We start from the raw sequence: 25,732 nt of genomic DNA, 5'->3' as shown, positions 1-25,732 counted from the left end.
ACCGGCCCAGCCGGTAAGAAACATTACCATATTACATCATGAGAATACCAGTAGACAATATAAAATAACACTAAAAAAACGATAAAAGACAAGTCATCAATGGAATATAGCTTGATAGATTGGTAATAGCTGGAAGAAGAAACATACACTCCGAGAGAGACTGTGAGAGATGGCGTATTGAATGGGCGAAGATTTCACAGTCTGCATTGTTCATCTCCTCTTCTCTCAAGGCAGATCTGCTCTCTCTAATTCATAGTCTTGTGAAAGCAGTGAATTCAGCAACACCATGCAGGCAAATGCGGGTATGGTGGCCGGGTCGCACCGGAGGAACGAGCTTGTCCGGATTCGTCACGATTCCGATAGTGGGGTTCGTTTATCCTTTCTAGAACTACCCATTTTGATCTTGATCTCAAGCTTGATGCTTTCTTTTTATATGTTCACATTGTTTTCTCTGTCTTTTGATTTGTGCGGTTTTGCTACGTAGATCTGAGTGTAAATTGAGTGAGCCCAAAATTTTATCCTTTTGTTTTGATTTGGGAATTGATTGTCGGTGTTAGTTGATCCTGGCTCGTTTAGTTTCTATATTAGTGATAATGGTGATATCAATAGCTTGCCTTATCTGTTTTAGTTGTGTCAAAGTGAGTACTCAAAAGTTTGATCCTTTTAGTGGAAGCTATCGACTGTTATTTTTCATGCTTCGATCGTGAATCCTGTTCTAGGCTTGTGTTTGAAAGCATTTATTAGGGAACTTCTATTTTTCTTCCTCTGTATGGATAGCTGGTATTTCTAATTGAGCGGCAGTGAGCTGGGAGCCTGTGACTTAAAAATGTGTACTTTTTTTTTTCTCCCTGTGAATGATTTATGCAAGTTTTAAGGTATTTATTGGTGGCTCTAGGTTTCAAGCTCTTTCGATCTCTGATCTTGTTTTTTCTCATTGTTGTTAACTTTCTTGTGTGAATGTGCTTGGATTTTTCTTTATTGTTCTGAGTGTCAGCATAATTACAGGGTTTGATGCTGAACTCGTTAAAGTGAAATACCTCGCCTTTTTGGTGAGATGGTTTGTAATTAGCTAGTTGTTGCTTTCAATTGAGTTTATTGTAATGGATATCACGGTAGTCATTGTGATTCAACATTTTGGTCCATTGGGGATGAGATCCTCTGCATTTAGAAGTACATATTTATCCTAGTTCATCAAATTAGCACTACATTTGTTAGTATATCTCACTGATTTAGGTTTTTGTTGAAAAATACTGTTGCAAATGAGTTTCACTTGAGCTGTGGGTTGAGAATTGAGATCGCCTAAGATTGATCCTTTTTTTGGATTAAATGTAAACAGTATATTTTTAACCTGTTTCTTTTTTCGTCCAGATTAGTTTTAGTTATTGCCGTAATTTAGTTTCGATGCCAAACCTTATGGAAAATATTACATTACATAGATCTATTTGTTTGATCATCATTGACAGGTCTAGTTGAATAGAGAGTTTGCAGGTTGAGAACGATAGATTAGACTAACATTTTTTGTACATAGGAAGAATTTTGTCATTTGAGTCCCTAGACTTTTGACAATACATCTATTTATCGTTGGAGTTCAGAGCTTGTTGTTTATAACCATTCGGATTGCACTAACGAGCCCTAAAAGATGCTCTATTCTTTGTTGTTCAGTACTGATTCTTTCGTGGTCTGTGGTAAATGCAGCCCAAACCTTTCAAGAATTTGAATGGTCAGATTTGCCAGATCTGTGGTGATAATGTTGGAGTTACAGTGGCCAGTGACGTCTTTGTTGCTTGCAATGAGTGTGCCTTCCCAGTTTGCCGGCCTTGTTACGAGTATGAGAGGAAAGATGGAACACAGTGTTGTCCTCAATGCAAGACCAGATATAAACGACAAAAAGGTTAGATTTACTGGTTTTGCTTATTGAATACCTTGCCCATTTGCATATCCAGAAAATGAAGTTTAAAGGTCTGTTATTTCAGGGAGTCCTCGTGTGGAGGGGGATGATGAAGAGGATGACATTGATGACCTAGAGAATGAGTTCAATTATACCCACGATAATAGCAAGGCTAGACGTCACTGGCAGGGTGAAGAAGATCTTTCTTCTTCCCCTAGACATGAATCTCGGCAGCCAATTCCTCTTCTTACCAATGGGCAGGCGGTAGGGAAAGTATAGTGGTTCCTGTACATATTAATGTCTATCACTCTATATGCTGGTTATAGCTTAAATGATGTTGCATTCCCCTTTCAACACTTTGCGCGTTCATTTATGCAATTTGTAGTGTTTGTTTTAGTTACTCTCTACTCAATATTATTCCATTGTTGTAGATTTCTGGAGAAATTCCTACCCCTGATAACCAGTCTGTGCGAACTACATCGGGTCCTTTGGGTCCTGTTGAGAGGAATGGGCAATCGTCTCCTTATACTGATCCAAGGCAGCCAGGTAGTACAGTAATTCTTTTTCATTTTTGGTTGACTTAGAAGTTCTCAAGCAAGCTTCTGTATTATCAGGATCTCTCATTGGAATTACCATTTAATTGTCCCATTTATCACTACAGTACCTGTGCGAATTGTGGACCCATCGAAGGACTTAAATTCTTATGGCCTTGGTAATGTTGATTGGAAAGAAAGGGTAGAAGGTTGGAAACTCAAACAGGAGAAGAATATGTTGCAGATGACCAATAAGTATTCTGAAGGGAAGGGTGATATAGAAGGCACTGGTTCAAATGGAGAAGAACTCCAAATGTGAGATTTTTTATATGAAAGTTTTGATTTTTTTGGTTGTTTCAAAGCTAGACTGTTAGATGTTATATAGGCATAAATTTATGTCAGTTTGTTTGTGAGCCAGTCCTGGGATTCTTCGGTCCTTGCCTCCTTGGCCCCAAATTTTGTTTTGCACTTCTTAAGATCTACTTGTGTACAGGGACCTAATTTTGATTCACTGAATAATGGGTTCTGTGTGTAATGATTTCTTTCCTGTATTGTAGCCAACTAAGCACTTCTGACATACTTTGCTCTGGCTTGTATGTTTCAGGGCTGATGATGCTCGGCAACCCCTGAGCCGTGTGGTGCCTATTCCTTCATCTCACTTGACCCCATATCGTGTTGTCATCATTCTCCGGCTTATCATTTTGTGTTTCTTCATGCAATATCGTGTGACTCACCCCGTGGATAATGCATATCCTTTGTGGCTTATCTCTGTTATCTGTGAGATTTGGTTTGCCATATCCTGGCTTCTGGATCAGTTTCCGAAATGGTCTCCTATTAACCGTGAGACCTACCTCGACAGACTTGCATTAAGGTTAGTTTGATTTTTGTTTTTTTATGGCTGGTCGTGTAATGCATCTATTAGGGGTTTGAGCATGAGCTGGACAGAGGCTACTGTTACAGATTTAACCATAGTTCTTATTTAACAGGTATGATCGAGAAGGGGAGCCGTCACAGTTAGCCCCTGTGGATATCTTTGTTAGTACCGTGGATCCCCTCAAGGAGCCTCCTCTTGTGACAGCCAATACTGTTTTATCTATACTTGCTGTGGATTATCCTGTGGACAAAGTTTCGTGCTATGTTTCTGATGATGGGTCAGCTATGCTAACGTTTGAAGCCCTTTCTGAGACTGCAGAATTTGCAAGAAAATGGGTCCCTTTTTGCAAGAAACATAACATTGAGCCTAGAGCCCCTGAATTTTATTTTGCCCAAAAGATTGATTACTTAAAGGACAAGATACAACCGTCTTTTGTTAAAGAGCGCCGAGCAATGAAGGTGACATGTTATACTTGATACCGACCTTACTCCTCTAATAGCTCAAGTAGGTATCAACTATGTTCACTATCTTCCTTACTTTTCTTTTTTTTTTTGTCTCAAAGAGAGAGTATGAAGAATTTAAGGTGCGGATCAATGCCCTTGTCGCCAAGGCACAGAAGATGCCTGAGGAAGGCTGGACAATGCAGGATGGCACTCCTTGGCCTGGAAATAATCCAAGGGATCATCCAGGAATGATACAGGTAAATTATCATTCGTCAATGCTGTTTGGATTTTCCGTGTGTTTTGATAGAAGTTTAATAACTCTTTGTTTTATGACTTGGTCTAAATAGGTGTTCTTAGGTCACAGTGGGGGACTTGACACTGATGGGAATGAGCTACCTCGACTTGTATATGTTTCTCGTGAAAAGAGACCTGGTTTCCAACATCACAAGAAAGCCGGAGCAATGAATGCATTGGTTTGTCATCCTTAGAACTTTTAGCTTTTTAAGTTCTTCTTCTTGACATGCTTGACAATGTTAGTGGCATCAACCATTGTTAGTGGTGTAGTCGGTGCTTTGCTTCTTGTTCTCTTGTAAAAATTTTGGTTTGACAGGTTGATCACCATTTAGAGTGCATGCATGCATGCATGAAATCTCATATATTGCTGATTCGGTGAATTATTCTCTAACTAAGGTTTATTGTGTGATACAGATTCGAGTTTCAGCTGTCTTGACAAATGGTGCTTATCTTTTGAATGTCGATTGTGATCATTACTTCAATAACAGTAAAGCTCTTAAAGAAGCTATGTGTTTTATGATGGATCCTGCACTTGGAAAGAAGACCTGCTATGTACAGTTCCCTCAGCGTTTTGATGGCATTGACTTGCATGATCGATATGCTAATCGCAATATAGTTTTCTTTGATGTAAGTCTCAGTTTATTTATCATTAAATCATAACTCTGGAAATAATTCCATTATCCATTTGATAGATTAGAAACCTTTTTTTTTTTTTGCAGATCAACTTGAAGGGGCTGGATGGCATACAAGGTCCAGTCTATGTGGGAACTGGTTGCTGTTTCAACAGGCAAGCTCTTTATGGGTACGATCCAGTCTTAACAGAGGAGGATTTGGAACCAAACATTGTAGTCAAGAGTTGCTGTGGTTCAAGAAAGAAGGGAAGGAATGGCAATAAGAAGTACATTGACAAGAAGAGGGCACTGAAAAGAACTGAATCTACTGTTCCCATATTCAATATGGAAGATGTTGAGGAAGGCGTTGAAGGTTTGTGTGAATAATAAGTTGTTCTTCCTTGTCTCTCTTTCCAGTTTACAGGACTCGTTACTGTAAAATTTGGAGTAGGACTTTAATAGTGGGTTAGATTTTACTTATTTGTCAATTAACAACTGTCCAATATCTGCCATTCATGATTTTCACATTTAAATGTTGATGGAAAAGTTTTAATTTTTTGGTTAGTAAACGCATTCCTTATGCTATGCAGGATACGACGATGAAAGGTCACTTCTTATGTCCCAAAAAAGCCTAGAGAAGCGTTTTGGTCAGTCTCCAGTTTTCATTGCGGCGACCTTCATGGAACAGGGAGGCATTCCACCTACAACCAATTCTGCAACCCTTTTAAAAGAAGCTATCCATGTTATTAGCTGTGGTTATGAAGATAAGACTGAATGGGGAAAAGAGGTGAGTTAACTGCTTTGCGGCATCAACTGTTTAGCAGTACATGCTTAGTCTGATTGTATATGTTAAAAATTAACTTTTCTTCTACCAACAGATTGGATGGATTTATGGCTCTGTGACTGAAGATATTTTAACTGGGTTTAAAATGCATGCTCGTGGTTGGATCTCAATCTATTGCATGCCTCCACGCCCTGCATTCAAGGGATCTGCTCCTATCAATCTTTCTGATCGGTTGAACCAGGTGCTCCGATGGGCCTTGGGATCGATTGAGATTTTTCTAAGCAGGCATTGTCCTCTATGGTACGGCTATAATGGGAGATTGAAGCCCTTGGAAAGGCTAGCCTACATCAATACCATTGTCTATCCCCTAACCTCTATGCCATTGCTTGCTTACTGTATGCTTCCTGCTTTCTGCCTTCTCACTGGAAAGTTTATTATTCCTGAGGTATGTGAATATTTCTTTCCTTTTACTTTAAGTTGTTGAGCATATTTGCATCTGACCCTTGCCCAAAGGTTTTTGGCTATCACAGATAAAAGACTTTTTTTGCTATTAATTTTGCAGATAAGCAACTATGCCAGCATGTGGTTCATTCTTCTCTTCATGTCCATTTTTGCTACCAGTATTCTTGAGCTCAGGTGGAGTGGCGTCAGTATTGATGACTGGTGGAGGAATGAACAATTTTGGGTCATTGGTGGTACATCTGCTCATCTCTTTGCCGTATTCCAAGGGCTGCTGAAAGTGCTTGCCGGCATTGACACCAACTTCACTGTGACCTCTAAGGCATCAGATGAGGATGGGGATTTCGCAGAGCTTTATGTGTTCAAATGGACATCTCTTCTTATCCCTCCTACCACAGTTCTCATTGTGAACCTGGTGGGTATTGTGGCTGGTATTTCATATGCAGTCAACAGTGGATACCAGTCATGGGGCCCTCTATTTGGCAGGCTATTCTTTGCTTTGTGGGTCGTTGTCCATCTCTATCCCTTCCTGAAAGGTTTATTGGGTCGTCAAAATCGTACTCCTACAATTGTCATTGTGTGGTCTATTCTCCTTGCTTCGATTTTCTCCTTGCTTTGGGTTCGAATCGATCCTTTTACTTCTGATGCCACGAAAAGCGCAGCAAACGGTCAATGCGGAATAAATTGCTAGGATCGCTCTACTTTTTGGGTTTGTTTTAGTACGTACGTCAATGTCATTTATATCTTCTTCAATGTGGCAGGTTGTGTATACAGGAAGAATATTTATATGCTCAAGAGTCGAGTCACATTTATGCAAAGGAAGAATATTTGTGATTTCTGTTTATTCATCCAGTTATTTGAAAGAGGGAGAAAGAGAGTTGAAGTTAGTTTATTCTTCTGAGGATTTTCATTTGGATTATTCGGACTTTCTGAACTGAAATTGCATGCTTTGTCTGAAATGGCGAAATTGCATTGTGTTCCATTATTTATTGTGACTGGAACTTTGGTATATGCACAACAAAGACACCTGCCATGAGGAGTAATACTCTTACCAGTTGCTTCTCTGTAAATTTCCTCATGCGTTTTACTTAATTCTGAAATGAAAATGGTACATGTTGCTAAAATTCAGTATAAAGAGATGCTGCTGATCTTGTTGTCTTGTGGAGTATGTATGTGGTAATATGCTATCTTTTACCTATCCAGGGTTTGATGGTCTTAGAAGAGGATTACATTTCCTCCTCAACTCAGATTCAGAACATACAGAACTCATGAACGTGTCTTCAGCTCTGTTTTTTTGTTCTTCCTTGGATAATAAAATGACTCTTCAGAACTTTTGCATAAATTCTCGACTACTTGGACTGTTCTATTTTTCCTCAGGCATCTTGTTCTCTTTATTGTGCCTGGATGCCATAGGCACCAAAGAGAGTTGTCTGAGTGTGAAGGCTTGGCTTACACAGAGAAGCCACATTAGTTGAGAAGTAAAATTGTCCGAAAATCAGAGTCTCCTAACTGGCCAACTCAAGCCAACCGATGGGAAGGGTGTTTTGCTTTCAATTCCTAGATCTTCTGAATCCAACAAAGCCACCAAGCCCGATCTAATAGGTCCAGGCTACATTAGCCGGACCCGAGTCTGTCTAGGTATCATAGCATGCAACTACATATTCATTAGGTATATCCCAAATCCATAAAATACAATATAATTCAACCATTACAAAATGTAAAATAAACTCACAGCATAGCATATGAAGAAATAAGTATTCTTTAAAACTTCAATAGATGATAGATGTATAGATGACAGATGTTCCTACACATGAAGCAAAAACCAAAGATAAATTGGCACAATGAGCAATCTCCCCTCAAATCCCTAAACCACAACTACTAAGCATGAGAAACTTATATCTAAAACAAGATATAATGACAATGACTTCAAAACCAGCCCAATGAGGAAACTACTCCATCGAGACTATCAATTTCCCCTTCCTCCTCACTCGTGCCCTTATTGCTCCCCTCCTTTTTCAAGTTCAAGTCCATTGTAACTAAAACCAATTCTAAAAAAATTATTGCCAAAAAAAAATATTACTTCACGGATTCGCTTTTCTTGGCATCTCCATCCTCTAAAAGCCTCCCTGCTTCCTCCTCGGCCTGTGCTGCCTTCTTCTGCGCTTCCTTGGCCTTTAAGGCCTGCAATTTGGAGTGATTGTAGTATCCAACCCCCAAGAAGGCCAGTCCATACCCAATCAAATTTATGGGAGTCACAGTGTCCTTAATCACTGACCATGAGAAAGCAATCAAAAGCCAATCCTTCACCACGCCGGCCACATTCATGGTCAACGCAGAGGTCTTGCCCACAAGCAAGAACACAGCGAGATTCAAGCCAAAAGCACACAATGAATTGGTACCAAAGATCACAAAATCGAAATGGAAACTCGATGTCTCCCTCAAAATTGGGTACTCAACAAAGATCCAGGGCAGGAACAAGAAGACTAAGCAACAAGGAGCAACGTAATACAAAGATGTGATCGGATTCAAGGTGATCCCTTTAGATGTAAGCAAGATTTGGATCATAACCAACCTTGTGGCCTCGAAGGCGACCGCACCCAGTTGCAGGATCACACCCCAAGTATCAAATCTGGCCTCACCATAAGCAGCAATGCCGACTCCGAGCGAGATTGAGACCATGTTCATCATGGTGTCACTCTTGAAATTCTCTTTCTTGAATAGCACTCCGATTGAGTACACAGCGACCGGCATCAAGGCCTTCAACATCTGAATGAATGACACAGACAGATATATGTAAGCCGAATTAGAGAGCCAGAGAGAAAGAGAATACAGAGCTCCTATGGGGACGACGGAGGAGAAGTAGAGATCCCAAGACATCGTGACCGGCTCCACCAATTTGAAGACCTTGATTACAAGAACAGCCAGGGTTGCACAGAATGACATGTGGATCATGGTCAGTGAGATCGGGAAAGGCCAGTTGTACATCTTCTTGTCCAAGATGTACTTGTTGTAGACGATGACAGTGAAGGAGAGGAAGATCCAGATCGCCACATAAGTGTAGGATAGCAAGATCTTCTTCAATACGCCGTCGCTTAATGAACCACCCTTTCCCATTGTTGCTGCGGCGGAAGACGAGGAACTCTGATGCGGGGCAGAGACGAAAAAGTATAAACTTTCTGAGTCACAGGGAGAGATCACAGAGTGCTTCGGTTTTGTTTGGTAGCTTTTTTCGTACGCGGCGTGGTTAAATTGAAGGACGAATTGGGCCTTAAATGGGCTCTTGCTTTTATTGAACGGGATTTTTTTAATTTATTTCATAATTTATGAGTTTTCCAATAATGGAGTCGATTATTATAGTAAACCAACGGATAGGTCAAATTGGCAATTTGAGATTTGGATGATAACTTAACTAATACTCCTGTGAATGATGAAAGCCTTAATTACTTTCTTTGTATTGATTAAAATGAATATCCAATTACACTTTACTAATCTTAGTGTTGATTATTATGGTAAACTGAAATACTTTTTGCTCCAGATACTAGGTTTGACTAAAACACTTCACTCTTGTAGATGGGCTCGTTCAAAGGCCCATGTTACATGAGAGAGAAATTTCAGTTATTTTCATCGTTTATAAGACAAAAATTAAATATGAGTTAATAAGATTATCAATTGTGTCGGAACATAAATCTCGGAAAATAAGAAGACTACTTCACAAGAACATACCCCTTTGTGTACTTTTGTTTAACGTGATCAGATCACCAGAACACCCCACTAATAAATCACAACTTCGTTCATGAGTCCTCTTCTTTATAGCGATAAACGCCAATTACAAAAAGTTCACTCAAAACATTATAGATTAATGGGCCCGTTTGGTTTTTTTTTTTTTTAAACGGAAAACAAATATTGTTTATGTTTCAAGTGATTTTAGCTTCTGTTTTTTTGCTTCCCATGATTTTTAGAATGGTAAACTAAACGTGTTTATAGAGTTACTTTATATTTTTCAGAAAATGAAAAAATAAAATACATAGAAACAAACATACCAAATAGACCCATATTTTCAACAAAAAAAAAATACTCTTGTTATTATTTTTCAAGCATTTTATGGTTATTTTTTCTTTTTGTACAAAAGTTTTTAAATTTTAACATAACTACACAGCTATCACTTAGTGAATGCTTTTTGTCTTTGTTAATCTCTTCGAAATGATTTGGTTTGATTGGGACTCTACTTAGGGGTTGATTTTAGTTCAACTAGACATTATCTATTGGAAACCATTGAAACTTCCGAATTGTGAAGAACCTCAATTCTATTATTTTTTACATCATGTGGTGGATATCAAATTGGTTAGGGTTTATTAAAGTGAAAATAATTAGTTAGCTCATTTTTAGTTTCTACTACGAAATACATAATTGCAGTGTGGCCCACCTAAATTAGGCTCCTATACTATTTTTTTTGATCTATAGTCCATACACAAAAAAAAAAAAAAAAACCCCTAAATTAGGAATGCCTATCAAAAAAAATGTATAGGAAATTAAATTGATGGGTTGTGCCTTGTTAGCTAGTGAGGCCGCGTTGAAAGTCAAGAAAATGAAAATGAAAATGAAAGAAAATAACAAAAGGTCTGGTATCTAAGGTAGGTGGAGTTAATACCTAACCAAGTGGAAACTCATTGATAGATAGAGCCTCCACACCTTTTATTGCATAAAATAATGTGGTCAATGTGTAGAATAGAATAGTATACATTTGTGTGCTCCACAATATCACATTTACTATTCTATTCACGTACAAAGATGGAGACTTCATGGTTTGCACATAATGTAGTCATTTGGGAGTGTCGTAAACCGTTGCATTGTGTTGTGAGGTATAAAACTGTGGTACTGTGAGGTGAGTTCAAAAGCAAAAATTGTTGTGGTGAGGTGCGTTTGACATATCTAAATTACGGTTATATTAAATGACTAATAATATTAATATAAAATCACTTAATGTTTGCATTGTATATTAATCTAAAATAAAGTACTTGACCTAAACTATTTTACGTTACGGTTATATTTTGGTGTTATGAGGTAAGGTGCTACGAGGTAAAAAACTGTGGTGCTGTGAGGTGAGTTTTGCTAACAAAATGCGTTTGGCGTGTCACAAAAAAAACCATGGTGTACCTCACCACAACCAAAAAAAACAGTACAAACACACTATCATATAGGCACAATATTTGGACTATTTTATGGTTTATGGACTAATTCCACTTGCTCCCAAGTCTCAATTCCCCAATTTCCTTATTAAGGGTTGAAAAAACTTGATATGTAATTGACATCAAAACCAACCCTTTTCTATTGGTGTAAGCTATTTTTTGCACTATATTCATTTGTTTTATGTTCAATTTAAATATTGTTTGGGATAAAAAAAAAATCGTTTGACTCGTCAATCCATTATTTTAAAATGATAAAATTATCGAGTCGTAAATGTGACGACAGCGGAATCTGCGATATTTACCTAGGTACACACCCTAATTAAGCAATCAATATACAAAATCATATCCTCCAAGTGCTAAAGAAGTGGTATGGAAAAAAAATTAAAATAAATGCACAGCTGGATTAATGCTCAAATTTTTTTAAAATTATCTTATTAAAATATACGTATTTCAAATTTTGAATAGGTAAATTAAGCATTAGTGCTCAACTTGTGGAAGCGAAGGTTGCTTGCTTGAGAGTGCAAGGCATAGAAATGTGTGAACTTGCTAATTGTTGATGACTTTGAGAATACTCAGCTTCCATTTATTCCATTCACTGTTGACTTGGTATTAATGACCTCTTTGATTTGGTCCAAATTAAATCACCATTCGCGTCCATTAATTGATGTCCAAGTCTAACTTTCACCAATTGCGATTGGTAGTTGGAGTTTGGCATAAAAATAAATAAATAAAGAAAATGATTCTATTTAATATTTAATAATCTTAGCTAGATCACTGGTTCAAAGAAACTAACATTATCTTTGCTTAAATATAATGGCCCAATGTTAAGTACAAAGGCCCAACCGGAAGATGTGGACACATGCTCGGTAACATCAAGTCCAAGACATCTAACCCAGCTCATTCTGAGGCCCACTAGCCCAATACAGGCCCAAAACATTTCAGCAGCTCAGTCCAGCAGAAAAGACTTGGAGCAATTTGAGTGTTCGGTTTCTGTCAAAATCCATAAACTCCCTCCTTTGGAGTTTGGATCCTCTCTTTCCAGCAAAATCGAACCTTTAGCCACTGTTCTCGTGGACGCGGATTGGTATCGCTCCATAACTACAGATGTACGTCTTGTCCTGAGAATTCAGGATATACGCCTTATATATATCATGCAGAAGGTATTTAATCTTTATATCATTGAAGAAATCCACCATGATTTTTGTCAAAACAGAATGGACAAAAGATCTTGTGTTATTTTGAATTGTGAAATTGATTCTCTCTCTTTTTATGCGTATATGTTTATTTATTTTTTTGAGAACTCCTGCATAAGTGTTTTATAAGCATTTCCAGATCAGTAAGATAAATGAGGTGCAACGTCCCTCAATTAGTTGAGATGGGTAAATTTTGGCTCAATAAGACAATTACATGCATGTGAAAATGGAATTCATATTCATGCCAAGAAGTTGACAACTTTTGAGACTTCTTATTAACCTTTGCACAAAGCACAAGTTAGCAAATCCCTTTATTTTTGCTCCTTACATAAGCTGGAAATTCGATCAGTTGCTCACTAGTTTGATAGTGTTTCCTACTTATGATGCATAAGATAGTTTTAGGTTGTCAGGTAGTTCCGATCGGGCGGTCAACTTTTCGTCTGATCCTGATTTGATAGATGTAAATGACCAGTCAATGATCTTATGGCTTTCTGAACAACCTCCGGTGGCAGCCGTGAAACCCACGTAAACTGACTGTGGAACGATACTTGATAACACAATAGGTTGATTGAGAATATTCACCAGTGGATCAGATGAGTATGCCATAGATACTTGAAGCATATTTGTCCAGGCATTGTAGTCAATTTGGACTTTGATATCTTTTCCACTTTGGAGGTCAATGCCAGTGCCAGCTAGACTCTTAGCAGCGAGTGGGTTGGTTATACTTGTTGTGTCAATACCAATATGGTTGTTGTCTATATCAAAATCGTTCTTGTAGGTGTCTAGCTCCACAGCTAATTGACCAACGACAGTGCCACCTATAATCGGGAGAAAAAAAAATGTCAGTAATTAGTTAATAGATAATTAGATTGGTAGATGAATGAAATGATCAATGTTTACCATCTTTGAAGATTCCTAGATATCCACCTGCGCTCCCCGGTGGTGCCGGACTATTGTCCGGTGCCATAACAAAGGTCATTCCATCTGCAACCCCACAAGCAGAATTGGGATAGGGGGAAATCCTAAAAGTAAACTTTGTGGAGATAATTGCCGGCCACGCAAACACAGGATTTCTATAAAGAACTCTGCCCATTTGAGACAGTGTTGGTTCTAAATTTCCGTTCTGTGGCTCTGTCGTAAGGCTTAAGTATCCATCGTTACTTGTAGCTGTTCCCAAGCAGATTAGAGTGCCATCACTGCAACTTTTCGAGCTGAACTTGGGGAAATCAAAGGTGACAACATGGGAGTTGCTTGAAGATGCATGGCTTATAAAAACTTGGTTGAAAGTAGTGAAGAGGAATAGAAGTAGGATTGTCATGGTTGTAGGATATGACAGTCGCATGAGGCAATAGGTTGGAAATCATACTTTTTGGCATGCATATATATAGAGGATTGAGTTTATCCACTTAAAAATTTTCTTACATTAAGGACCTAAACCAATGGCTTACAAATGGGTGTTTTTTTTTTTAAAATATAAAATACCACTAGATCATCAAATGGTGAACCCCAATTTAATGAGATAATTGACTTTCAAATGACAGAAGTGTAGTGGGAATTTATTTTGAGATACATGTTAAAAAAACAGATATTGTGTCAATTCAAAAGCAATATCTAGTTACTCTGCCCCTGTTGCTGAATAGATGGCTTAATGAGGGTGCTCAGTTATTTTCACGGGAAGCCGGGGTCTGCTGTAAAGTTTTTACAGCGGACCCCGCTGTAAATGTATTTTCATGGCTTAATAATTTTTTATAAATTTAAAAAAAATCATAATTGTATTTTGATAGGGATTACGAGTTTAACGGTATTTTTTTTTTCAAACAAAAATCAAATTCATGTCAAAATAGATATTGAATGTTTCGTGTTTATGTTCAACGGTCCAAAATTTTCATTTCCTTTTGATGTTCAATTTGATTTTTGTTTGAAACAAAAAATATATCATTAGATAACCCCTAATTAATATTTAGATAATCCTAATTAATACTGTGATAATAAAGCACATTAAATAAGGGTATTTTAGGAAACTAATGAACTAATTACATTCTAAAAAATGAAACAAGACTATAATTTGGGATAGACAAATAAAGAAAGTAGAACTATCATTACGGGAAGGATGGAGTATGTACCATTTTCTTTCTACTATGTTTTGTGTACGGATTTAGGGGCTCCACAATTCCCTAGAGTTTACAATTCATATCTAATGGTGAAGAAAAAGTCATACAAATTTTAAAAATGAAAAAACAAAAATGTTGTGTGATGTGACACATGTCTCAAGTCATTGGATTTCAATTGTAGATTCTACAATTTGAAACTAATTGCGAAGCCCCTAATCCTCTGTGTACTATTTTGAGTAACGCATGGGTCTTCCCCTGGTTAGGACAAATCTTATTTAGCCAATGATAATGTTAAATAATGCATGGTTGACAATCTTCTTTTGTCTATGCAACTGTGTATGTGAATATGCACATGTCTGATATCTCGATTGCTACGCTACGCCCACTAGGTTGCATTTCTTTGATTTAATAAATTCAAGTTTCGTGTATCTTGGCCAAGACTCAACCTTAACAAATTATGGTTGACCTTTCTAATTGCAGAAGTTTTCTCGAAGAGTTTTCATTGCAATTGGCTGCTTAGGATCATAAGAATGTTGAAGTTAAACTGATCCTGAAAAGAAGAACAGAACTGGTATGTAAAGTAAGAACACATGACACAATATGTTACTATATATTTTGTACTTCACCAAGCATATGATTCAGATCAAACAGTCTAATTTCAGTCCCGATTTGATCGACATGCCAAAACGGGCATGAAGACCAAGCCACGATGCTCATTTCATTAGTTCCTTGGTGCAAACTAGTAGTCAGAAAGAATTGGTCAAAATTCCTTGGTTGAGATCAGATCAGGCTACCGACTGTATATGTTAATATAGATATACATATACCTTGATTTGTGATGTTATTTATGAATTTTTTATTTGATCAGAAAGTATATGTTAACTGCATGTACAGTAAATTAAAAAAAGAAGAAGAAGAAGATGAGCAAAGTTTCATTTGAGAGACCCAACCACGAGATATTTATTACTTATCCAAAAACATAGAAATCCTTGATACATTAGAAAGCATAGCCAGCTTCCTTTTCTCTTTCTCTTGCTTGGATGCCTTTCTTTATAAATTTTGGTTCGTGGAACTAAATTCTCAGCTGAGAAGTTTGATAGATGTAAATGATCTGTTCTTCCTCTGTGCACACTGTGTTTAGCATATATGTTTGGGTATATGGATCCCTCGTCAAGTATTGTAATACCACGAAGAAAAGAAACTTAATAACAACAGAGTTTCAAAGCTTTAGTGTTTTTTTTTCATCTTTAGTGTTTTTGTGAGTTTTTCAATTAGAGTTTTATACTATAACGCTATTCAACATTGTCATCATGATCATCAAATAAAAATAAAGGGTAAGTAAGGTTCAAAATGGGTTGAAATGGTAAAGCAACTAATCTTAACATGCGTGCAATTTAAACCACTAAATCACATTCACATCACTGTATTTCAGCAAAGGATGTCAACAAATGGTAGTATTATACGGACTTGGGTTCCATAATCTTGTATTGTACTTTCTCAATTATTTCTTTTCATACAAATCGATCTTATCTTGACACAAGAAATTGGCTACTTATTGTCTTCCTGCCAACTATTATAGTTGACCTCCGCAGCACTTTTTCGTCGCTGTTCAAGTAAGGTCTGCTGCTTTCTTTTCTGTTTTCCTGTGTTTGTTTATGTTAGAAATCCGTACGTCAAATGGATATTTGGTTCTAATACTCACCACACTATGGGCCATTAGGATGATTTTGGAATCTCTGCATTACTCTCCTTAGCTTTCGCTTCTACACTTGCTCATAACACTAACTACTTAAAACATCTGTTCTGTTCATTGTCTGTTAATTTTGTTTAGATGTTATGTACTGCTCATTGTAGTTTGTTTTTCTGGGTACATTTTTTTCTGTCACCTGTGTCGATATAGTTTTTCCTGGTGGTGTTGAATAGAGGGAGGAAAAGTAAATGTACACAATCTTACATCAATAATTGTAAACAGGTTTTATTTCTTGAACTATCATGTCAGAAACTTATTAAAGACTTTGGAAAAGCATACATATGAAATGATGAAAATGCGAAAACAAGTCGACAGCATGACATCTTGGTCTTCTCAACTCAAAAAAGAAAAAGAAAAGGCAAACATAAACACAAGGAAAATTGAAATGGAATTCCTTGTAATGATTGGATAGGTTGGTTGCTGATCATTCTTAATTAATTTTGTTGGTGTCACTTTGTTGTAGATTTAAACTCCCAGCTGAGAAGTTGATGGCTTTCTGTGAAATACCCAGTTGAAGCTGTGAAGCCTACATACATGGAGTTTTTAACCGTAGCTGCGATGTCTATTTGTAGGGATAAAATCTTCACAAGTGGGTCTGATTCATATGCTGCATATACTTCAAACCATTTTGTCCAGCTATTATAATCTATTTGAATCTTGATATCTTTGCCACTTTTAAGGTCAATTCCACTGTCATTGAGACTCTTGGCGATAAGTGGTTTTTCTACACTTGTTGTTTCAACAGCAATGTGATTCCCATCAATGTCAAAATCGTTCTTGTAAGTATCCAGCTCCACTGCTAATTGGCGAATATCATCACTAGCTACATCTGCATGTCGTCATCAGATTTCTCATGTAATTGTTCAGTTTATTACTAGGGGGAAAAAATCAACAAAAACTTTGGGCTAAATAAAATCCTGGATTTGCAGAGGACAGATGCACGCAGTCTTACTCTTATCCCAATATGGAGAGAGCTTAATTTCGTGAATTTGTGTGTGTATATATGTATGTATATATTACCTGTACTTGCTTGTCCCACGATTCCAAGATTGAAGCCATTGCTGTCCTCTAGTGAAGGACTATTATCTGGAGCCATAATAAATGTCATTCCATCTCCGGAAGGTGAATTGGAGGCTCCCACAATTCTGAATGTGAAGGCAGTAGAGACAAATGCCGGCCAAGCAACCACCGGTAGACGGTATAGAAGCCTTCCAACCTTGTTTCTATTTGAATCTTGAGAAGCAAAGAATGGTGAAGGATCTGGCGTAAGGCTTAAGAATTCATCACCTGCTGTAACAGCGCCGCTGCAGAGAAGGTTGCTGGAGGAGCTGCAACTTTGACGGTTGAAAGCACCGAACTTAAAGTTAGTAGCGGAGAGTTGTGGTGCAGACTCTGGAGCAAGCCTTGCTGCATAAGCTTGGTTGAGAAAGGCAGCTGCAAGAAGCAGAACAAGATACATATTGTTGTTGTATTTGTTTTGTTTGATTGTCCCACAACTTTCATTACCAGCTTGGCATTCTTATATAGTGTGGCCACAATGTTTAATTAACTCTGTTTTGTTAAAAACAATAAGAGACAAGTCACACAATTAAATCATTGTTCAAATGTCTGTGGAAGAATGACATCTGTATCCAGTTATTAACCATGAGAAATATCAAACTTCTTGTCCTCTTCTAAATAGAACCATTCCAGGACGAAAATTTCAAAAAAAAGGTTGTGCATAGGACAATTCTTCATGGACAAGGAATTACCGGAATCCTCGTCAGCTATGCATACACTGCTGCTATTGTCTGTCATTAACACAAATTCTTCCGCATTACTGTCTAATAAAAACAGCAAAAGAACATGGCCATAATAACCTCGTGTTATTTTCTCGTAAAACTCTTGATGAATTCACCGGGAGAGGAATATTCGGGGGCAGCTGCAAGCCCAAAGACCAGAACGGAACGATAGAAAGAAGGATCTCTTCTCTATGGGCCTTTTCCCTGATTTATGGGCTCGCTATTACTTTGGGCCACTTTTCTAGTCGGGTTAAATTTCGTCTTACAAAACAATCATAAATCACACGAGTTAGCTTTCACCAAGCGAGCCCATTATCTTCTTGTCGCGATTGTGTTGTTTGTGCCCTGTAGGTGTTGGTTTGTGTATGACGCAAATCAGAACTTTGAAGAACCTTCGACTTCTAATCAGATATCTATTAATCAAAAAATTAATAATTTAAGGTTAGGTTTTGTTTGTATAATTTCATTTCATCCTCTCACTTTTTAATTAGGTTGATATTTGATTTGTTCAGTTGACATACAACAAGAGTGTTTTTCAGTGTGTGAACCTCCTGTTACCATCTATTAATTACAACTAAAAAAATCAAAGGTTCCCTTCGATGTTGCAAACCCTATTTTTTTGTACAGAGTTTTTTTTTTCTTCATTTTAAAAATACCTTTGAAGGCATAAAAGAGTCATGTGAAAAATTTTATTTAAAATTTTTATGTAAAATAAACGAACTTTGTAGGAAACTATTTAGGAAATAGATTTCCTAATCTGCCCTTTCGTTGTTCACATAAAGGAAACTATTGGGACTAATATAACCGACCTAGTAGGACACTTATTTAAGAAAGAGTTTGACTTTTCCTTATCTGCCCATGGTTTTCCACGGAGAGGAAACTATTGGACTATTTAGACCCGTCGCGAAGTTTCTACAAAAGGCAGCTCTCAGACATTAGAAGACTTCACTAAACTCAGGCGCACGAATTCTGATTCCAGAAATTGACTCGCAGCAGCCCTCGCTTGAAGCTTGGTCGAAGCTGTTGAATGGGGAGAGACGAGCAACGCAAAGCTGGTGGCCACGTTTTGTGAAGGAGCAGATCTCGCTTCACTTTTCGCTAGGTTTACGTTGTCGTTGGTACTCAGGTTTGTTGATCGCCTTCTCATAATTCGTACTTTCTTCCTGATCGTCACGTAGTTTCCTGTCGTTGTTAGGGTTCTCGACGCCGTTCGTAATCTGTTTCTTGATCGCCTTCTCATGACTGGTTACTGGTACTCTCTCACTCGTTGTAGTTTGCAGTTTGTGGGGTTTACGATGGTGTCGGTAATTGGTTTTCTTGATCCCGTTCTCATGTCTGGTACTCTCTTAGTATTCCTCATTATTTCTGGTACTTTCTTACCCCATTTCGTGTAGTTGTGGTTTTTAGGGTTTACGATGCCCTTGGTAATTAGTTTTGATATTGCTTCTCTTTCTGGTGCTCTCCAATTTCTTGTGTTCTAGGCTTAAACGTAGGTTTAGCCTCAGTCTTGTGTTTTTTACTTCGTCACACCGTTACAGTTCAGAAAAGTATCCTGTTACAATTAACTGTCGATCCTCGAAAATTTTCCCGTATTTAATGTCTTAAAAACTTCAAACCGATGCATTCACAAACTTCAAATTGATGCACTCTAGGCATTCAACTTTGAATTTATGTGCAATCTAATTCACTAAATGACATCAATGTATTTAAGCAAAATATGTCAAGAAGTGGTCGTATTATCCAGACTTAGTTCCATAATCTTGTATGTACTTTCTCAATTATTTATTTTCATACAAATGGATCTTATCTTGATACAAAAAAATTGGCTACTTATTGTCTTCCTGCCCATATAGCGGCATTATACCTTCTTCTGGTGTTCTTCTGCAGTTCTGCTTAGTCAACGGCTTACTCCATCTCGAGTAATTATTCTGTAACAAAATTTCCATGGTTCTGCTGAATATTCATCTCAAGCTCACTCAAGCCATACCTGTTCCTCAAGTACCGGAGAACTATTATAGTTGACCTCAGCAGCACTTTTTCCCTACTGTTCAAGTGAGGTCTCCTGCTTTCTTTTCTGTTTTCATCTGTTGGTTTATGTTAGAAATCCTTAAAATGGAAAATTAGTTCTAATACTCACCACACTATGCACCATTAGGATGATTTTGGAATTTCTGAAGTGTCTGCATTACTCTGCTTAGCTTTCGCTTCTACACCTGGTTGGAACTCTACTTAAACCTCTGTTCTGTTCATTGTCTTTTGATTTTGTTTAGATGTTTTGTACTGCTCATTAAAGTTTGTTTTGCTGGGCACATTTTTCTGTCCTTTACATTGATTAATCGATATAGTTTTTCTTGGAGGCATTGAATCGAGGGAGGAAACATAAATATAGACAATCTTATCTTCACAAGTGGTCTGATTCATATGCTGCATATGCTTCAAGCAGCTATTATAATCTATTTGAATCTTGATTTCTTTGCCACTTTTAAGGTCAGTTCCACTGTCATTGAGACTCTTGGCGATAAGTGGTTCTTCTACACTAGTCGTGTCAACAACAATGTGATTCCCATCAATGTCAAAATCATTCTTGTAAGTATCCGCCTCCACTGCTAATTGACGAATATCATCACTAGCTTCACCTGTTGTAATCAAATTTCTCATCAGGTTCATCCCCCTTTCCCTATCTCGCGATTGGTTCCCATTGACGATTAGGTTCATCCCCTTTTTCCTATCTCGCCATTGTTTTTGGCTTCACGGGTGGGACAAAATGGTGCGGCTTTGTTTTTACGATTGGATTCATAAATCTGTCTGCGATTCCTTTACAGGTTAAAGACGTTAGAATAATCGATCACCGATACATGTCTCTTCTTCCCACTTCTCGGTTGGTTCATGTTTGACTTTTTACCCTCCTTCTGCACACCCCTTTTCCATGCCGATTAGGGTTCATCCCCTTTGTTCATGGTAGTTTTGACGTTTGTGGAGAACAGGCACTCGATAAGGCCATATGACATATGCTTATGAGAACTTGCATTAACATGAAATCACTGATTGCGTCTATGTTACATTTTTGGCAAAGTATCACCATTTGCATCAACAGGTGATCCGGCCAATAGACAATAATACATATTGTCTTCTGTGAACCAGAACGAGAGACAGATGCGTATGATCTAATAATGAACTGAAGCTTCAATCAATAAAGGGACAGATTCGAATCATTAGTACACTCAAGACATAAATCTCGATGAGAGAGGACTAGACCTCCATTCGTGATGACTTATTCACATATGAAATATGTATTTGTTGGTAACTATAAAAGTAAAGGGCAAGGCATGGAGCAGGGGTCAAGATGACATTAATATCAAGTTCTCCCAAAACACATCATAGCACACCGCAATGTGATCCATATTACTGATGCACTCTATTCTGCAATCCAAACAAAGAAAATGCTTCATGGCCGTTAACTATATACCGCTAGTAGAATTCAATTGACTTCTGCTATGGAACCCTAAATAAAAGTCATTGTGAACCTCTCCAACTCGTAAACGACATACCAGTTAAATTAGCCAAAAATAAAGATCAGAAAAGATGAAGGTGCGCACTAACTATGTAGCTCAACGGAGAGACAAGCCCGGAGTAGTAGCCCTCACACGCAGAGTTGAGTTGCTCGATACCGAGTCCAGATCAGACGCAGGGGCAGGGAGGATCTCCGCCAACTGTCGCCAAAGGCTAGTTAGCGAATGGAGACTTCTGGTGCTCCGTGAAGAACGAGATGATCGCCGACAGTAGGATCGTATGGTTCCCCATGAACATGGAGCAGTAACACCGCGAAATCGCCAGTGAAACAGTTCCGATCGGAAGGACCGCAACGCGGATCATGGTACAGGTCTTTGATACTCACATCTTGCGCAATTGAGATTGGACGCTAGGGATGGGGGAGATTCAGGGATTGAAAAATCTGCTTGTTGTATCCGACTTGAGACCATCTAAATCAAACAGAAGAGATAATAGAGAGAAGCTTATGGAGCAGCGAGAGCGATTATCTGTTTGAAGAACGAGATGATCTCTGACAGTAGGATTGTATGGTGCCGCATGAACATGGAGTAGTAACACCTCGAGATCGCCAGTGAGAAAGTCCCGATCGGAAGAACCGCAACGCAGATCATGGACGAGGTCTTTGATACTCAAGTTGATAAGAACCTCTTTCAAACCTTAACCAAATGCAAAGAGAAATGGAAGAAGAAGAAGATGAATTACAGAGAGAAACAAGAACACACGTGAAGAGTACTCTTCATTTCATATCAATCATAAACTAACAACACTTCTCATATAGCTAGAGTTACACGTTACACATGTGACAACTTGTCATGTCAGCATTTAGTTAACACTAAAACAGAATATTAACAACAATTAATCAACTGACATGTAAAATGACTAATCTATCCTTAAGAACCTATCACAAGTCTGGCTCCATCTTTCGCAATCGATATTGGACGCTAGGGATGCGGAGATTCAGGGATTGATAAATCTGCTTGTTGTGTCAGACTTCAGAGCATGCATCTCAATCAGACAGAAGAGAGAATAGAGATAGAAGCAGATGGAGGAGCCAGAATGAGATCTCAGTATCTGTTTGATATAGCGCAAGCAGAGAGTAGAGGGAAAGCAAGAGACGAGTACGTACGTATTTGTCTTGTGGGTTTTGAGCCTTTCGGCCCATCGGAATAACATCATATCTTGTGCTTTTTAGCGTAAGTTTGAGGCCCAATTATAGGTCTTAGAGGCCCAATTGTAGGCCTCACACACACCGAGTCACCGACATACTACACCGAGTTGGCGACTAAAAGTCTAAAAATTCTAAAAATTAACGGAGGGAGGCACCAGAAATTCATTCTGATCCAACGGTCGACATAATTAATTCACTCAACATGTATCTTGAAATTACAAAATAAAAGGGAGATGTTATCAGCTAAAGCTAGCCGACAACATTCACTCATTCATTAATTTGCAATTGAAAACATAAAACACAAAGAAATTAAAATTGACATGTAATTTGATCAATTGGTCATTCTTCACTGACTTGCATGCCTAGTTAAGAACTCCCAACTGAGAAGCTTATGACTCTCGGTGAAAGCCCCCGTGGAGGCTGTGAAGCCCACATAAACCGACTTTGGAACCACATATGAGATGTCCATAAGAAATGTAGAAAACTTCACCAGTGAGTCTGATCCATACCCAACGGAAATTTCAAACTCTTTTGTCCAACCATTATAATCAATTCGAACCTTGATGTCTCTTCCACTCTTGAGATTAATACCAGTGTCGTTAAGACTCCTGGATATAATGGATTGTTCAACACTTATTGTGTCAATAGCAAAGTGATTCCCATCGATGTCAAAATCGTTCTTGTAAGTATCAAACTCCACCGCTAATTGACGAAGATTCCTACGACCTGCATGAATATATATATATGCAAGGAATCATTAAATTAATTAAGCTTAATTATCTATATACCCTAAATCAACTGTATATACATACATATATATTATACCTATAGTTGATCGATTCATGAGTCCAAGAAAGGAGCCATAGCTATAAGGTGGCGAGGGACCGCCATCTGGAGCCATGACAAATGTTATTCCATCTCCATAACCTGGTGAACTGGGGGAGACAGTGATTCTAAATGTGAAGGTGGTAGAGATAATTGCCGGCCATGCAACCAAAGGGTACTTGTATAGAACCCTCCCAACCTGGTTGTGGTTGAGCAGTGAGTTTGGTTGTGGCTCCGGGGTAAGACTTAAGTAGCCATGATCGCTAGCGGTGACTGCGCCTGTGCACGTCAATGGGCTGCTGGCACTGCAAGCATCACTGTCGAACTTGGGGAAAATTAACTCAGATGAGAAGGGTAGTGGAGGTATGGCAGGAGTAGGGGCAGGGCTTGGACCATAATTAGTACTATAAGCTTGGTTGAGAAAATTAGCAATTAGGAGTAGAAGCAGAAACATTCTTGTATAGATAATATGTATGATCAAGAAATTTTCTTACAACTTGTGATGGATGATAAACCAATACCTTAACGTTCGTATATATAGTGAATAGCATCATCGTTCTCTACTCCATGTTCGTTAATGTTTAGGTTTAATTCTTCAAACTAATTTTGGAATAAGAGGTTTCGGCTGTGTTTAATTAATTATTTTGAAATGATCCAGGCATTTGTACATATCTGGGAATTAATATATTCAACGTAATTCTTGTACTTTTCGTAGATATGTACAAAATGCGGCATCAACTAAGGTAAAGCCAAATATCTATCTTTGTAATTACAACCACTGCGAATCATATAAGCCAGCTAGTACTTATGTTCTTCCGCTGTGTATATTCTTTAGTATTTTTCAATTGCATAGGGGATACTAGCTAATTCTCTAAAGTTGACAACTATATATGTGTAAAAATACGGACGGCAACAACAAAGGAGTTAACTTCTCATCGAGCATTTGTGAGAAAAAATCTATGTTTTTTGCTTTGCTGTTTTTAGCTTAAAAGAATTCAAATGAATTGTTGGGTTATAGGCTATAACTTAATAAAATTCTCTATGTAGTGTCTCGTGGAACAAAAAAAAATAATATGTATGCTCATTGAAGTAATTACCTGAATATCAAACTTCTAAGAGTTTATAATTTACATATTTATATTTTTCTAATGATAGAGAAAAATGGAAAAACAAAAGTGCGATGTGATGGGACAGATCTTTCAAATCTTTTTTTTCTTTTTGATAAATTTGAGTTTTATTCAAGTTAATTGAACAAGTAAAACCGCAAGGCATACAACATCTCACTATGAGAACCAAAACCAGACAAAAAACCAAACCTGGCATTGCAAAAACGCTAAACAAGAAAAACTCATGATTGTGAATGAACATATATGATTATCCTTAACACCTTTCCAACAATTGGATTAAAATTGTTCGATGGATCAGTATTGGCAATCTCAAAACCAAAGCAGCAAGCTCAATTGTGTCCAACCCGACTCGCACAGAGGTTCCCTCTGCAGTCCTTTTTAAACGCATAATGTCTACATCGGAGGTAAAATCAGGAACCCAGAAATCAGCTCTTCGTGACAAATGCAGTGAATTCCCTACAAAAGTTTCTAGGAATTGTGGGACAGCTCTTCCGTCTGAAATTCACTGTATTTGTCACGTAAGCTGATTTTTGGGTACCTGATTTTACCTTCAATGAAGATATTATTCGTTTAAAAAGGAATGCAGAGGCAACCTAGCTCTATGCGAGTCGGGTTGGGCACAATTTAGCTTGCTGCTTCGGCTTTGTCTGATCCATCAACCACACCATGCTACCACAAGAAAACATATATAATTTCTTGAATCATCAAACACATGAGATCCGGGTGTTATTTCTCCGGAAATGATCTCGTCTGGCAAAAATTTGGAGAATGCTGAGGTTGTGGGGTTTTCGAGATAGTCACATAAATTGCAATCAATGGAAAGATTGTCCTTCGTGTTTCGGGCGAGAGGGTAGTAATTAAGAGTTGGTATCTGTGAGAGAGATTGTTTCAACACTATGTTTGAGAGATGGAGGCTTGGTTTGGTGGATAAAAGAGAATTATGTGAAAGTATGCGGAGACTGGAGGGGAAGAGTTGATCAAGGAGAGAGATTTTGTGGGTTTTGAGATGATGAGTTGTTGGAGAAGGTTTGATGCAGTCTCTGGATACTATCTCAACCTCCATTGTCGAAATTATTTTCCAACTGTAGAGCTGCATGATTCATCTGAACCAAATTCGGTATATATACACATGTTGCCATGTAATAGGAAGAAAAAA

General features: G+C 37.9%; 5 protein-coding genes and 1 long non-coding RNA gene across 9 annotated transcripts; 2 read left to right on the top strand and 4 right to left on the bottom strand.

Annotated features, from left to right (window-relative positions):
- Positions 1 to 83: 83 nt before the first annotated feature.
- LOC119997682 (cellulose synthase A catalytic subunit 1 [UDP-forming]) lies at positions 84 to 6,577 on the top strand. Its single transcript, XM_038844848.1, has 14 exons — positions 84 to 367; positions 1,696 to 1,891; positions 1,974 to 2,152; positions 2,320 to 2,434; positions 2,550 to 2,736; positions 3,026 to 3,292; positions 3,408 to 3,753; positions 3,858 to 3,995; positions 4,086 to 4,211; positions 4,447 to 4,659; positions 4,752 to 5,016; positions 5,234 to 5,430; positions 5,522 to 5,872; positions 5,990 to 6,577. The coding sequence occupies exons 1-14, from the start codon at positions 287 to 289 to the stop codon at positions 6,575 to 6,577; spliced, it is 3,249 nt and encodes a 1,082-aa protein (XP_038700776.1). The 5' UTR covers positions 84 to 286.
- A 1,045-nt stretch (positions 6,578 to 7,622) lies between these two features.
- On the bottom strand, positions 7,623 to 9,136 carry LOC119997683 (probable sugar phosphate/phosphate translocator At5g25400). The gene has a single exon (XM_038844849.1). The coding sequence runs from the start codon at positions 8,998 to 9,000 to the stop codon at positions 7,963 to 7,965; it is 1,038 nt and encodes a 345-aa protein (XP_038700777.1). The 5' UTR covers positions 9,001 to 9,136; the 3' UTR covers positions 7,623 to 7,962.
- Positions 9,137 to 12,439: 3,303 nt separating this feature from the next.
- On the bottom strand, positions 12,440 to 13,595 carry LOC119997925 (leucoagglutinating phytohemagglutinin-like). Its single transcript, XM_038845158.1, has 2 exons — positions 13,166 to 13,595; positions 12,440 to 13,083 (listed from the first exon to the last, which is right to left on the bottom strand). The coding sequence occupies exons 1-2, from the start codon at positions 13,581 to 13,583 to the stop codon at positions 12,644 to 12,646; spliced, it is 858 nt and encodes a 285-aa protein (XP_038701086.1). The 5' UTR covers positions 13,584 to 13,595; the 3' UTR covers positions 12,440 to 12,643.
- A 2,980-nt stretch (positions 13,596 to 16,575) lies between these two features.
- Positions 16,576 to 18,468, bottom strand: LOC119996167 (lectin-like). Its single transcript, XM_038842704.1, has 4 exons — positions 18,429 to 18,468; positions 17,878 to 17,949; positions 17,147 to 17,644; positions 16,576 to 16,955 (listed from the first exon to the last, which is right to left on the bottom strand). The coding sequence occupies exons 1-4, from the start codon at positions 18,466 to 18,468 to the stop codon at positions 16,576 to 16,578; spliced, it is 990 nt and encodes a 329-aa protein (XP_038698632.1).
- A 302-nt stretch (positions 18,469 to 18,770) lies between these two features.
- Positions 18,771 to 20,263, top strand: LOC119997990. Of its 4 annotated transcripts, XR_005468142.1 has the most exons (3): positions 18,771 to 19,159; positions 19,619 to 19,669; positions 19,795 to 20,263. It is a non-coding gene; the product is annotated as an uncharacterized LOC119997990 (long non-coding RNA). The 4 variants fall into 4 exon arrangements; XR_005468140.1 differs by having other exon boundaries at positions 18,773 to 19,159; positions 19,619 to 20,263; XR_005468141.1 differs by lacking the exon at positions 19,619 to 19,669 and having other exon boundaries at positions 18,774 to 19,159.
- Positions 20,264 to 21,776: 1,513 nt separating this feature from the next.
- LOC119996162 (lectin 6-like) lies at positions 21,777 to 23,903 on the bottom strand. Its single transcript, XM_038842700.1, has 4 exons — positions 23,450 to 23,903; positions 22,979 to 23,350; positions 21,973 to 22,112; positions 21,777 to 21,887 (listed from the first exon to the last, which is right to left on the bottom strand). The coding sequence occupies exons 1-4, from the start codon at positions 23,901 to 23,903 to the stop codon at positions 21,777 to 21,779; spliced, it is 1,077 nt and encodes a 358-aa protein (XP_038698628.1).
- Between the last annotated feature and the right edge of the window lie 1,829 nt (positions 23,904 to 25,732).

Source organism: Tripterygium wilfordii, chromosome 4 (assembly GCF_013401445.1).
Source record: "Tripterygium wilfordii isolate XIE 37 chromosome 4, ASM1340144v1, whole genome shotgun sequence".
NCBI lineage: Eukaryota > Viridiplantae > Streptophyta > Magnoliopsida > Celastrales > Celastraceae > Tripterygium > Tripterygium wilfordii.
This window is presented reverse-complemented; position numbering and strand designations above follow the sequence as displayed.